The sequence below is a fragment of the Orbicella faveolata genome, unplaced genomic scaffold (genome assembly GCF_042242905.1).
Source record: "Orbicella faveolata isolate gen_17 unplaced genomic scaffold, um_ofav_v1 contig_13, whole genome shotgun sequence".
Lineage (NCBI taxonomy): Eukaryota > Metazoa > Cnidaria > Anthozoa > Scleractinia > Merulinidae > Orbicella > Orbicella faveolata.
Window position 1 is genome coordinate 3,787,214 of NW_028301540.1, and position 13,718 is coordinate 3,800,931.

At 38.9% G+C, this 13,718-nt stretch overlaps 1 protein-coding gene across 1 annotated transcript; it reads right to left on the reverse strand.

The window, feature by feature from the left end:
* Positions 1–201: 201 nt before the first annotated feature.
* On the reverse strand, positions 202–7,522 carry LOC110060664 (gamma-aminobutyric acid receptor subunit rho-1-like). The gene is made up of 8 exons (XM_089284106.1): positions 6,829–7,522; positions 6,269–6,360; positions 5,710–5,777; positions 4,841–5,067; positions 4,170–4,252; positions 3,282–3,413; positions 2,525–2,844; positions 202–1,035 (listed from the first exon to the last, which is right to left on the reverse strand). Exons 1-8 carry the CDS (start codon positions 6,954–6,956, stop codon positions 778–780), a joined length of 1,308 nt encoding a protein of 435 aa, XP_089140232.1. The 5' UTR covers positions 6,957–7,522; the 3' UTR covers positions 202–777.
* Positions 7,523–13,718: the final 6,196 nt, after the last annotated feature.

Below are 13,718 nucleotides of genomic sequence, written 5' to 3' on the forward strand. Positions count from 1 at the left end.
AGGTGTACAACGACAAGCCGCTCGTTTTGTTAAACATTTTTATTATCGAATACCAGGGAATGTGACCGGTCTTTTGAATGAGCTAATAATGATAACGCATCTCATTAAAATCGCTTAGAAACCAGCTTCGGCCAAAAGTAATTTCGTAAAAAGACGCTTCTGACGGCCCAGGAAGGCGAAAAAACACCACACATGAGTCGATTAATGTTTCATTTAACTTTATTGAGAAATTCAGACCGAGATGTAATTTAGATATGCAATTTTCAGAGCTTTATTCCTCTTTCATACATTCTGTTAGTTGCATATAAAACCACGAACACATAGAGTTGCCCGCCTGTGATAAAAGAGGTCAAGAAAAGGACGAAAAAAAAAAAAAAGAAAGAAAGAAAAAGAAAACCAGAAAATGTTGTTACGTCTGCCACGATTTGATAAGACTCTATTTACTAATTACTTTGAATGAATGCTATCATTCTAGTTCAGAGAACGTTCACTTATCACGGAAATCTAATTGGTAAATTACGCATCGCGTGCTTGTAAAATAGCAAATCACGCATCACGTCACTACGTCCTGTCCCACGTCACGCGGCTAATTCCTCAATCACGCATCACTCTGCTAATTTTGGGGGCGATCACGCGTCACGCAAAAACCCTTTGCCACCCTCATTAGCGTATAGCTCTCATTGTATCGCGAGATTCTTCTCCAGGCTCAGTCAAAGCCATTGTCTCATGTTTGAAATGAACCTCCGGCGAATCGTTCTGTTATTCAAGATACCGTCCTCATACAAAGTAAACCAATCCTATCCAATAAAAGAAATTGAAAACTGCAAATGCCACGACGAAAGCTATCCTTGCTACAACTTCAACGTCGTGTGAGTCAATTTCCTTGTCTTTCGGAGTTGATTTTTCGTGGCTGTATTCCTCTAACGAGTACAAATCACCTCTGTAGGTTGTGTATTCATTTATTAAGTCAGAGTAAGCCGAAGAAACGCGTCGGTCTTTCGGAAGGAGTGGTGTCTTGAGCCTTGAAATACTTCTCTTCGGATCAAAAAAACCGAAAAACCAAAAAACAAAACAAAACAAAACAGCAAAAACATAATTAATTAAAATCGGAAATTACAACACATAGTCTTGGTTTAGGAAAATTTTAATCCGTCCATGATCCCCTTAACTGGGTGCTGAATGGTAAATGCGTGACGTTGCGAGAAGGCGAGACTAGCGTTTTTCTTTGCGACCCCGAGACATTTTGACTTCTTCAACTGCGAGACCGAGACTTCAAAGTTTTTCCTGAATATGCGAGAGTGAGCTATCTCTCTCTTTAAATTTTTTTCAATGATTATACTTTAGTTTTATACTAGTAGTAATCAAAGATCACGAGTGCGCTCGACACCGTCACTTTAATAAATATACCTTAAATGATTTCACTAATTGACTTTCACTCTAAAATCAACATTTTTCATCAACACCATATACTTTCATAAGTCTGTTCGTACCTAGCAAGGAGGCCTCAAGCAAAATTAATTATATACAATCAAACTGGTGTTCTTCGCTCCAAACTAGCTTAAATTAAAGGTCACACGAAGCAAAAAATATATTTCTTGCTATCTCTATAGGGACTAATCATGTGAAGCTTGCGACGATTGTACCGCGCAACTCTTCGCCAGGCTTCAGAGCTAGCTTGTTTAAGTTCAGCCATTGCCATATTTTACAGTCTCTATGCAGTATTTCTCACTACAGGAGACCGTCACTTTCCGTTCGTTCAGAGAGCTCCCAGTTACGTTTCGCAGAGTCTGTGACCGTGAGTCTCGCAGTCTCAATATTTTTCACAAAGCTATCTCGCAGTCTCGATTTTTTTCAAGGCTAAGAAAGTCTCGAAGAACGATTTGTTTATATTTTTATATAAGCTTAAATGACGTGTTAGAACTTGAACGTCTCGAGCTCGCATTTAAAACAATTTGAAGTCTCGGTCTCGAAATCGAAGAAGTCGCGCTAGCAAAGAAAAACACTAGTCTCGCCGTCTCCGCAAAGTCTTGCATTGACCATTCACCACCCCTACCTATGTTATCACCAAACATTAAAACACGTGTCTCGTGCTCAGTTAACAGTCAACAGGCATCATCCGACTATCATGTTGAACTAGGAGCCATAATTATGGCTCCTGGTTGAACATCATCCTACCCACCCCTCCCCTCCCTTACAATGGCTACAATATAGACCGTATAAACAAATAAAACTCCTACACACTCCATCTATTCTCATAGGCGGTCCTATTTGTCATTGTTCTGTCCCAAATAAACATAAATTTTGCTTCATATAAATATAATTTAGTAAATATGAAACGCGTTAAACTACGAGTAGTCCCTCTTTCGCCAAGCCCTTCGAGCGTGACGCGAAAGAAAACCTCGAGGATAAAATGACCGTGCGAAACCCAGGGTTCGCGCGGCCATTTTTTTCCGCGTCGCTCTCGAAGGACTGAGCTAAAGAGGGACTACCTCGTAGTCCACTGTAAACGGTTCATTCGTAGTACCTTTGCCCTTTCTTTGTGTATAAGACCAATATACTCCAACATTGTGCACAGAACAAAGAAGAAAGATGTCATGAGATAAATATCGATGGCTTTCACATAAGAAACTCTTGGCATGGTGGAATTAACAGCGCCCCAGATGGTAGCGATTGTCAGCAGAGTTGTGACACACAACCCCACCCGGGCGGGGGTGGCTTTGCTATCGACGAACAGTGACATCCAAGCAACAAACACCACTGCTATGCAAGGAATGTAGATTTGTATTAAGTAGAAACCCATTCTTCTTTTGAACGTGAACGTGGCTTGAAGAACAGAATACTCGCCTGCGCAAGGAATCAAACGACATTTGGTTGCAGTTAATCAAACAAGTTTTGCTAATTCTTGTTGTAGAAAGATCAAATTACGCTTCATCCTGTACTGCTTTTCGTATTAGAAACTCAGTTGCCAGTTTAGCGGAGTTAAACGAGGGCAAGAATAACAAAGAATAGCTAAGAATCTCCGTATACGGGGAACTGCGTCAGTACCGTAGAGTGGAAAATTTTTAATGTTGATCATTGTGTTTTTCTCGATCGCTAATTTTCTTAGAATTTTTTTTTTTACTATTTTCTTCTAAGCGTTGAAGAACTGCACAATTCAAAGTATACTCGGACCTTGAAGGACTGACCCTTGTTTTAGAATCTGAAAGGCGGATATGTTCACAAAAATTGAAAGGATATAGATATTTTTTTGTCATTTTTCAGTGGTTCACAGCTCAACTCACCAGCCACGTACTCGACTCGTTGTACAGCGGTTGTCATGTGCTTCATGTAAAACTGCGCCATTTCTTTGTCCAATACCACAACGCCGGGCATCGACGTCCAGGCGTAAATCAGATGTTGTGTCGGGTATGCGTCTGAAATGCATGAAATCGAGCCATAAGGGTCTAATACATCAATATACTGCAAATGTATTTTAAATGTTACGCTGAGAAGCATTATTCGTGCGCCAGAGAAAATCGGGTGCAGTACATGTAGAGAATATGATCTGCATGGGGTTTTGCAATTGATAGCTAAGAATGGGTCGAAAGTTTAACTGCCAGCCGCGAAATTACGCGTTAAAATTGACTGATAACTGAGCAATGGGCTGAACTTTTTAATGATAGCAGAGAATATTGCGAAACTGTAATTGATAAGTACAGTGATAGTAATTGGACCGAGTGGGGGTACAATTCAAGAAGTAATCGCGTGAGTTATATTAAAATCGAACGAGCGCGAAGCGCGAGGCCGATTTGAAATTACGAGCACGATGGTTCAATTACTAATATATTAATCGTATCTATATCAAATTTCGAAATTAAAAATCTTTTAAGAACTTCTTTTGAGCAAAAGTGTCAGTAGTGCTTTTGCAAGTTTAAAAGCTGTAGGAAAAAGCGCGCGTAACGGACATGCGAATGGCGTAAGTATCCAATTGCAGGTTTTTAACTACAAAAAGTTGTAATTGCAATTGAATACCTGTCATTGGACACCCACGGGATCGTGCGCCGATTGCGTGACAGATAGGTGCAGGGAGAGCCAATCACGTTCGAGAATTTTTTTACAGACACGATTACTGAGGCTACATGGTATAGCACCCCCAGCGAGACTGTCTGTGGAGATCAACCTCTACTCACAGCTCACAATGTTTAAGGAACAAGTTTGCTCATCCAAAGGAAATCTTCTCAAATTCATGTGACACCTCGCTACCAATGTTGCCCTGTTATGAAGTTAGAAAAAAACACTAGCTTAACACAAACTTCCACTTGTGAGTATAGATGATGAAGTACAGAAAAATAGTAGCCTGCGTAGCAGACGTTTCCTTTCCATTTTTCAGGCGGGGAATCGAGCAAGCGAGCGAACAAACGAGCACGCCTGGGGTGAGCAAAAATGGGAAGAAGCGGGAGGAGGTGAGCAAAAAAGAGGGAGAAGTGGGAGGGAGTGGAAAGAACTGGAATCACTGTGGCCGCCAGTTTTTTCCTTATCGATGCGCGCCCGTGTAGACCGGAACTGATCTATTTCGCGGAAAAGAAGCCCTAAAATAGACCGGTCTGTCAAAATGCCGTGACATAGGGGAGTTGTACACTCCTAGTGATGGGCTCCTGGGTGACATGCGGAACCATTCATATGAAAATGTGTTTCCCCTGGAGGTTTATTTTCATAAAAATCAAACTCATTTTCATGTGAAAGGTTTACACGAGGACTCGTTTTGAAACAGAGGCACAAGGTAACTCGGAAATGGTCATTCGAAAGTCCAATACAACGGAAACGGCGTCACGTAAAACCACACAAATTGTCCTAGCTTGACCTTGTTCCCCAGTCCACTTTTCCGTTTGCAGAGATATCGAGCTTGTGATTGGTTGTAAGGACATTGTGCATATTGGATTTGGTGGCGTCTACAAACATTGTGTCTGGAACCCAGATGTAGTCTGCAGGGTGTTTGGTTCCCATCGTCAGCGTCATCTTCGCTGTCATGTTGTGAGAAAGCCTCGTGTCTCGCCAGTGCTGACGAAAGAACATGTCCAATCCAAATTCCTAACGACAGGATAGGACATAGCTCATTACTTTGCTTTAATTATTAAACTAGTTTCGCCATTTTGAAAAAGCGATTAACATCTGGGAGGCGCACAAGGCGGTCTCTCTGGCAAGTGCATGGGGAGTGGAGAGAAGCAGATTCACAAAGCCCTTCCTCCTATGTATTGTTTCTAATTTAAAGGTCTTTTGTCGAGAGAAAATTCTTAAGATGCATCTTAATTCTGGTCCCTAAATTGGCCCATGATTCTGGTCCAGGGAACCGTGATTGGGAATCCCTGGCCGAGGTTGTTGTGTTGTGTTTCTCTCAGGGTGCTTCCGGCTCCACGCCTGGGAGTATGCTTGGGAAACCATACAAAACAACCCAACACGCTCACGATTATTTTTTTTCCTTCCATGCGTACGATGATGAATAATGCGTAGTTTTTTTTTTTTTTTTTTTTTTTTGATCGCTGTCAAAATAACTAGTACGTAAGAGTTAACCACATGCACCCTATAACTGTTACACATCAAATGGCATACAACTCCCTCTTACACAGTACATGTACAGTGGTGGACAACTTACAATATCTACCTCTTACAAAGTACAGAGGTGGATAACTCACCATACCAACCTCTTACACAGTGCAGTGGTGGATAACTCACCATATCTACCTCCCTGATGCTGCTAAAAGATGCCACAGAGATGTCAACCAGGACTTTAACTGGACTACCTTGAATAAAACAAAAAGGACGCTCTGCTGAACTTTCTATATAACTTGAAATGTATGTATATCTATTTTCACCTTGTACCTGTTTGGACAATCATTTAGCGTTTGTATCTATTTATTGAGACTTTTATTAGCCAGAATAATGTGTCCTCTTTGCCGAAGGCTGTATTTAATTTGCGCTTACTAGGAAAAACAGACTTTTCGCGTCAGATCAGCATTTTTCTATTTTTCCTCGCTCGAGGAGATGTCGTATACACGAGGAAGAGGGAGGGGTGAAAGGGGGAGTTTGATGCACTGACTAAAAGTTCAAACCAAAAAGACAATTTACGTTAATCCGGCTTGATTAAATGACCCTCCACAGAATTAAACTTGATTCTATTGAACAATTCGGTCAGGCCATAAGACTTAGTCGTTAGACTGTGTAAGGCGTTAAGTTTATATAAACAATTATGGAATTTTTCATTTAAACGAAATCGAAAAGAAGAATGTCTTACCTGTGTAGTTAGGCCTAATTCGCGAATCGTAATTACTTAGTAAATATTGCAGTCCTTCAGTCAACTTCTCAATGGCATCAGGAGATTCAGTTCTGTTGAATCGCACAAGGTGAGAATTAGAAACGAGTATTTCTAGAGAAGTAAATCAAACATTGAATTCACAGAGAAGTTTTCAATTTAGTGTTGAAAAGTAACCGGTTTTGCTTTGCTACGCTGCACGAATGGCTGAAAAATACTTACTCAACCTAGCGTGCCTCGATCGCACACGTTTTCCCGCGCTTTGCACAGCTGACATTATATGACATATTTCTAGTTTTGATTGATTATTTGGTTTGTCTGTGTCCCTTGCGATTGGCCAGAGTGATTCTGGCTTTACGACACTCAGTGGGCAATCATGAGACGCGCCCTTAGGGCATCATGGTAGCTGTATTCATGAAAGCAAATATTCAGTCTAAGGTGATGAATACAACTTCCATATGATTCCCTCATAGAGGGAATTCTGAATTGAAACCCCCTTTCATGATATTACCAGTGTATCCTGGTATCAGTAATTATCTTACCGTTGACAATTGGAACACTTTGATTGGTTCAAGGTCACAAAAATCAATCTCATAATTAGGACGAAGTTGACTTCTCTCAATATTATAAACACCATATCTATTTTCACTCGGCCCGTGTTGTGGCTCATTAACCTGAAAGAGAAAATGCTTCAAAACTGAGATGTTTGACACCCAAATTTTGAGAATATATTCTGTATGTGAACTCAGTGAAGAAGACTGTGCGACGGATTGGCTTGTGGTATTCGTATTAATTCCGGCGCTATCTGAGGCTGAGAAAATCAGCGAAAAACAACGTGAACCAGCTTGTTGGCTAAAATATGACTTGTACAAACTGTTACGTAATTGTTTGGAGTAAAGCTAAGGGTTGTGTGCAAAAAATGGCTGGAAATAATATTCCAAGCTTAGAGCTTTTAGCACATAACAGCTGGAGTAATTTGCCGAATTTCGTCCGAGTTATTGATCGTTAATGTTAACGTTCTTTCAAAAGGCGGACGCTAGTAGGGCAAGTCATAATCTGAAACAAAACTTTTAGAGGCTTTCGCACGGTTAATTCCAACTACTGATAATAATAGTATGAAAATGTAGCGATGATTTTCCCAACTTAGTTACATCGCTAAATATCAAATCTATAAAATTAGTTCTTCGGTCATTTTCAAACTCGAAGTCGGCGCATATGTTAATAATTATAACAGTCACACTAATGGCAAAAAAACACGATCTGATTAGTTACTTTCATCTATTTTCTATAACAATGAAGCAAGGTTGATTACACTATGTAGAAAGCTTATAGACGGGACAACGACTTGATAGAGTCCGAACTGAAAGCCAAGAATTGCAACCATGGACAGCTGTTTCGACCTGGTTGGGTTTCGTCAGCACGGTGTAACAGCAAAAAGTAAAACAACTGGCTTGTGGACCGATTGTCTACTAAATGCACATGATAATGACCTCAGATGAAACTCATTGGTCAATGTCACATGCAAAACGCGCGACCCCTAGCAATAAGCAAAAATCCAGAATGAATTTAGCCCAGTTTAGATTCTTTCATGTCGTTGTCCCGCTTTCTACGTATTAATCAGCCTTGCTTCATTGTTGTGTTCTAGTTTTGGCTGATCGGATCTTTTACAGATCCTACGTATACCGGCAGTGTTTTGGTTTGCGGTCTCTTGCATCATTGTATTGTCTATAACATGGTTAAACTAGCACTGAAATTAAATGATATATATATATATATATATATATATATATATATATATATATATATATATATATATGCAGTTAGTTATATATATATATATATATATATATAGTTTAGTGTACGATGTGGCGAAGAGACCAACTCTTGACTGTTCTGGACGAGTTTCACGGCCTGGTTGGGTTGCTTATATATATATATATATATATATATATATATATATATATATATATATATATATATATATATATATATATACCTGTTATAAGTGTATAAAATGCTTCCCCGCTGTTAAAGGTATATCTACTTGAAGTCCTACGAAAAACCAGGCATGAAGTTGCATTTACTCACGTTGAGACCGACTTGTCTGATTAAGGGAGTGGATAGAGTAAGAATGAATCACTCTCAACTAGTCGCATTAAAATTTCATCACTTTTCACATAATTTGGAATGATAAATTAGTAAGTGTCAAGTGAAAAAATGAAGGTCTTGCCGTTTGCAATTTTAAACACTTGTAAAAAAGTGACAAAGAAATAAAATAAAACTAGGGTGTTACGGTGATTTAAGCCCATTACCATCTCCTTAACGCTGAGAAATCTTTCCAGCTAAGTCAGGAAGCTTCACATTTTGGGAACAACGTTAATTGTGAGTGACAAATGATTGAAGTATAGTTATGAACCATAATTTCTTGATGAACTGTAGAAAAAGAATGTCGAATGGAGAAATCGCTTCCTAGTTTTGTCTACAATCTAAACAATTTTTGTAACCGAACTGCAAAAAGAAAGGAAAAACACAGGCCTTCTTAGGGATTTTATCCCATGGCCTTCAAGTTACGTACGTGCATTTTTCTGCGAGTAAATAATGATACAGAGACTTAATGCTCAATGTACGCAGTAAAGAGAAACTTACACTTCTTAAGCCTACAAATCAGCATACCGGTTGTCGGAATGTTATCAACCTTGTATACTTTAGATTTAAACTCCTTAGACACTTTTTCTCGTATCCTGCTCTATGTTCTATTTTTGGTAATACACACTTGATATCAGTATCAATAATTATTTCCAGTTTCCCCGACTGAGAAATAAAGCCTTAACACATTCTTATAGAGTGTGATCGCAATGGATCGAAAAATCATTTAATACAAAAGACGAAAAGTGTTGCTTATATCAAGGTCTTGGCTTACCTGCTTTGCTTCTTCACCTGGTCATAAATGCGACACACTGCTTTTGCGCTAGCTATGTACCGCAATAGGTACTTCGGTATCAATTGATATGTCTCTTGCTTGATTCCTAAAGTCTTGCGGTCAATTATATGCATACCACTGACTGTTCAAACACTGATATTTCATTTAAAAATTTACTGACATATGCCTTAAAAAATGAATTAAAATTCGCAGTCTTGATGACATTTTCTCATTTGCTATGCATTGTACTGTATACGATGTACGTTTATTTCTGAGGACAATTAGCACAACATGTGTGATAAAAAGGTGAACACCTTGGGAAATTCAATGAGCTTTTTTTTTTCAGGCAATACCCCTCGCTTAGCAAACTAGATTAAAAATACTACTTTTTAGTGTACGAAATGATAGGCATTGAATTTAAAGACAAGTGGAAGAAAAACCTTTAGTCTTGAAATAGAATTTTCTTTGACTATTACAGCTATTAACATTTATTTTGTGCTCTGAAGACAATTATGCTAACAATGAAAAGTTAATATGGCCTTATACACTTTTTGAAGACTAACTGGAATAAGCACTTAATGACTGGCCCCAAGGGAAACAGTGAGATTTATTTCCCCGAGACCCTCAATGTTCCCCGAGGCGAAACTGCTTCCCGCGGAACCAGTCACAAAGCGCTTTGTTATACCTCTCAACTCAAAAATAGAAAAAAAAAAGCTGCGGTTTCAAGGAGCACGACCTGATCACGTGTAAGTCGAAAGTTCAAGTTTTCGTTTTCTTAGGGAGTTAAAGAGTTTTGTTCGTCCCAGGTTTGACCCACGACACGTGACACGTTCTCCTCCAATCGGAAAACGTATTTGAGTTGGAAGGTATAACAATGAGACTCATTCGCTTGGAATAATTCTGTGCCACGCCTACACTGCATAAAGGACGTCTTGCGATCCCGCAGATAATCACAGATCGTACAATCATTCCCCATTTACATATTACGCCCTCAAATAGCGGTTTTCATTTGAGTGTCAGCTACTAATTGATTTTGCATAACTACGCTACACGATTGGCTAAAAAGAAAAGAACTCGTGCCACTTTTTATCCAATCAGAAGTAAAACCAAAAACTGTCGTGACTCGCTCGGACACGTTTTCCGCCCTTCGAGTCAGCTACATGCGTTTTTAATTTTGTTCGAGTTTTGATTGGTTTTGGTTTTACGACACTCAATTAAAAAACCGCTCTCTGTACCAAAACCCAATCAACTTATGCTATAAAACAGTTTGTTAGGATTCGTCAGTGTTTTTTTATTGATGATTACTGAAATTTTCACCTCACTAAGATGTTTTGTTTTAGCCGTAGTAACCTATTTTCTTAAATTAATCCGAACTACTAATAGCACATATTGTCTCCAGGCGTTGTTTGGTCTCCTACCTCATGAATAGCTGTTCTTTCGATAATAAGAAAATTGCTATCTATGCCCTCGCAATTTTAGTGTTTTGCCCAAGCCTGGCGAAACTTACCGTATGTAGTTAACTTCTTTTTGTTGCTCACGTTTGCGCGTGAACTTACTAAATCAGTTATCGTTTGCGTCAAATTATGTTGATCAATATTTTTGAACTATCTCCGACGGCTTTTGCCCAAACATCTCACGGGGATCCCAGCAAGAGTACCTTGAGTACCAGACTGAGAACGCAGCAAGACATATTTTGCTTTTAAGTCGAAAAAAAAAAAATTATGATAATATTAATATTAATAATTTTTGATGTGTTTTTCTGTATTCTGTTTCTCTGCCTCTATAACTGTACACTTACCTTATCCTGGTAAAGCTGTGTCTCTGACTGTTCTATCTGATGTTGCTGACAGAACGAGTCTGTACGTGTTTTTGGTCACTTTCACGTCTGCTGTGAAGTAAATAAAGTAAATTTTTATTTCAGATCCAAACATGTTAATTACAATACAAGATAAAATATCTACACCTTTAGATCTAGAGGCCAAAAACGTCTGGAAAAACGTGCTATATGCGACAAGGAGATAAAGAAGTGGAAATAAATTATTCATTCTTTGGCCGATGAGCTGAGTAAGGCTAGTTGTGCATCCGCAGTCAGTTATAAACAAAATCGGATGAATTTGGGTTACCTAGTGAAAATTAAGACGCAAACTCTCTGTTTTTGGAAGTTTTTATAAATTAATGCGGTCACCCAGGGTTTTCCTTCTTGATCAAATTTGTATTTGCTCAAAACGAACCAAAACAAACCACAAGTGCCTAATGTTCAACTATCAGTAATAGATCTTGCCACAGCGGAGTGCAACTCATTTCTGTTATTTCTGCTTACGAAATTAAATGCTGTCGACAGTGAAATTTGAAAAATAAGGTGTCGTGTTTTGAAGTTGTTCGCTCCCTATTAGCGCTTTAACTTAATCAGAATGGTATTAGAAAACTCGTTTGGTTCTGATTGCAATGTCTAAAAGATTGGATTTAAAATCGTCGTTGGAAATAAAGACCAATAATTCACACGTATTTCATTTGACGATAGCTCGTTACTGTTTTTAATAAACAGATGTTTCAACGGTGGCAGACATTTTCGTCTTAGGAAAATATGATGACTGATAGAAAATTTTTGCCGGGTTGAAATATTAAACCTATTCTTTGCGGGGAAAAAATAACTTTAAATTTTATTTCAATTCCGTAGGCCTTTTCTTCTCTTAACTATAATCTTAATTTTATTCTCAGTGATAAAAGTAGCCAAAGAAATAAATTGGTTTTGTTTTGAGACTGTATTATTGCAAAGTGCATAACACGATTCAATCAAGCATACCTATATATTTCTGATTTTGATTTCTCAAATAAACAATATTTCGTGCGTTATCCCCTCTGCGTTGCGAAACATCAGACAAAAGTATGATCTTACCTTAGCTCGATATTCTAAGAGTTCAAAGGCTTCGACCGGTCCTTCGTGCGTCAAGTGAAGTCTTAATCCGTTCACAATCGATATTTATACAGACTTTGAAGCAAATCATGAATAAACATAGGCAGGTCTTTGTCGGTGCGATAAGACTCGAGGTGCGACGAATTCCACAGTCAATAGCCTACGAGTCGAGAAGATCCTGTTCACAGGCTAGACGGTTAATGAACAAAGTCAGTCTTTGGCGTAAAGCCCAAGCAGCCTGCATGCTGTCAAAACAGATTAACTCACCATAACAGGCTCATTGGGTCAAACGCTATTGGTTTGGCTAGCCCGATTCGTGATTAAGTTCGTGACTTATTTAAGGAAAGCGTTCCGCAGATATCCTCTCTCACGCCAACCACGTACGAAATGGCTGAAACCACTTACCAGTGTGCCATTTTTTTGGGTGGAAAGTGGTCACTGGTTTGAGTTTAATGAGGAAAGACTGACATTGTTAAGCGGCTTTTGGTGAAATGATGTTTCAATGGCCAACATTTTTTGAAATCGTGCACTTCACATTTTGACATTTTTTCGCAACCTATGTAACATGTCAGGAAGCTAGACTTTCTCGAAGTCGTTCGATCGCGCCCCTAGGGGGAGATTCCCATATTAAAAGGACCGGGGGGTGCTCGCCGGAAATTTTAAAAAGCACCCCTAAGAGGTACCAAGATCCTGTTTTATGGGCGTGGCTTGAGGAATTGTCTTTCACCTCTAAGAGGTACCAATTCTAAAACAACACATTACTCGGCTCCTGTCATATTTTTTCGGCTCAATACTCTAAAAGGTACCGCTGTGGACCTTTTGAGACTGAACACCTAAAACGCACGACGAGCACCCCCCGTCCTTTATATATGGGAGTTCTCTCCCGAGGGGGAAGGGGAGTTTCGAGCTCATCTACCTCGCGCTCTTCGCACTCTAGTTTTGAGTGCTGCAGAAATATTTTCGCTTTCTGAGCTCGGCTTTTGCAGATTTGTCAACTTGCGGGTCAATGCACATGTCAAGTTTTGAATCAAACTTTTGTGGATTCTTTGCGACAAGACATTTCCATAGAAAGTTAACATGTTTGTGTAAGTATCATATTTGGTTCTGGTAGCTTGTCAGTGTGTCAGTTTAGCTCAGTATGTCGAATTAATCACGTCATCGGCAACAGAGGGCGGGTATGAAGATTTATGAACGCATTACACGAAATCATGCGGGTTTTTTTTTTTACCACGCTTTAAATATTTTACGTGCCCCGAGAAGGTCTCATGTGGGGTGGTGGCTTATGGCTAACTTAACGGCTAACGGTTTTAAAATATTATGGTTTTTTTACGGCTAACGGATGATTTATTTTCTTTATGGTAAACATAAATTTTAAAAATCAATTTCCATTGTTTTACTAAGTTGCCAAATAATTTTAGTCAATTAAAAAAAGTTAAAAATTTATTTTGATTACTGTAAAACACAATAAAGGTCTTAGGACCATTCCAGGACGGAAGAAGGTATTACAATAAGCTTAAGATTTGCAGACTAATATGGCTTAAACGTCCAAAAAAAAAGACAAAAAAAGTCTTGACATTAAATCTTGAGACTTTCACTTT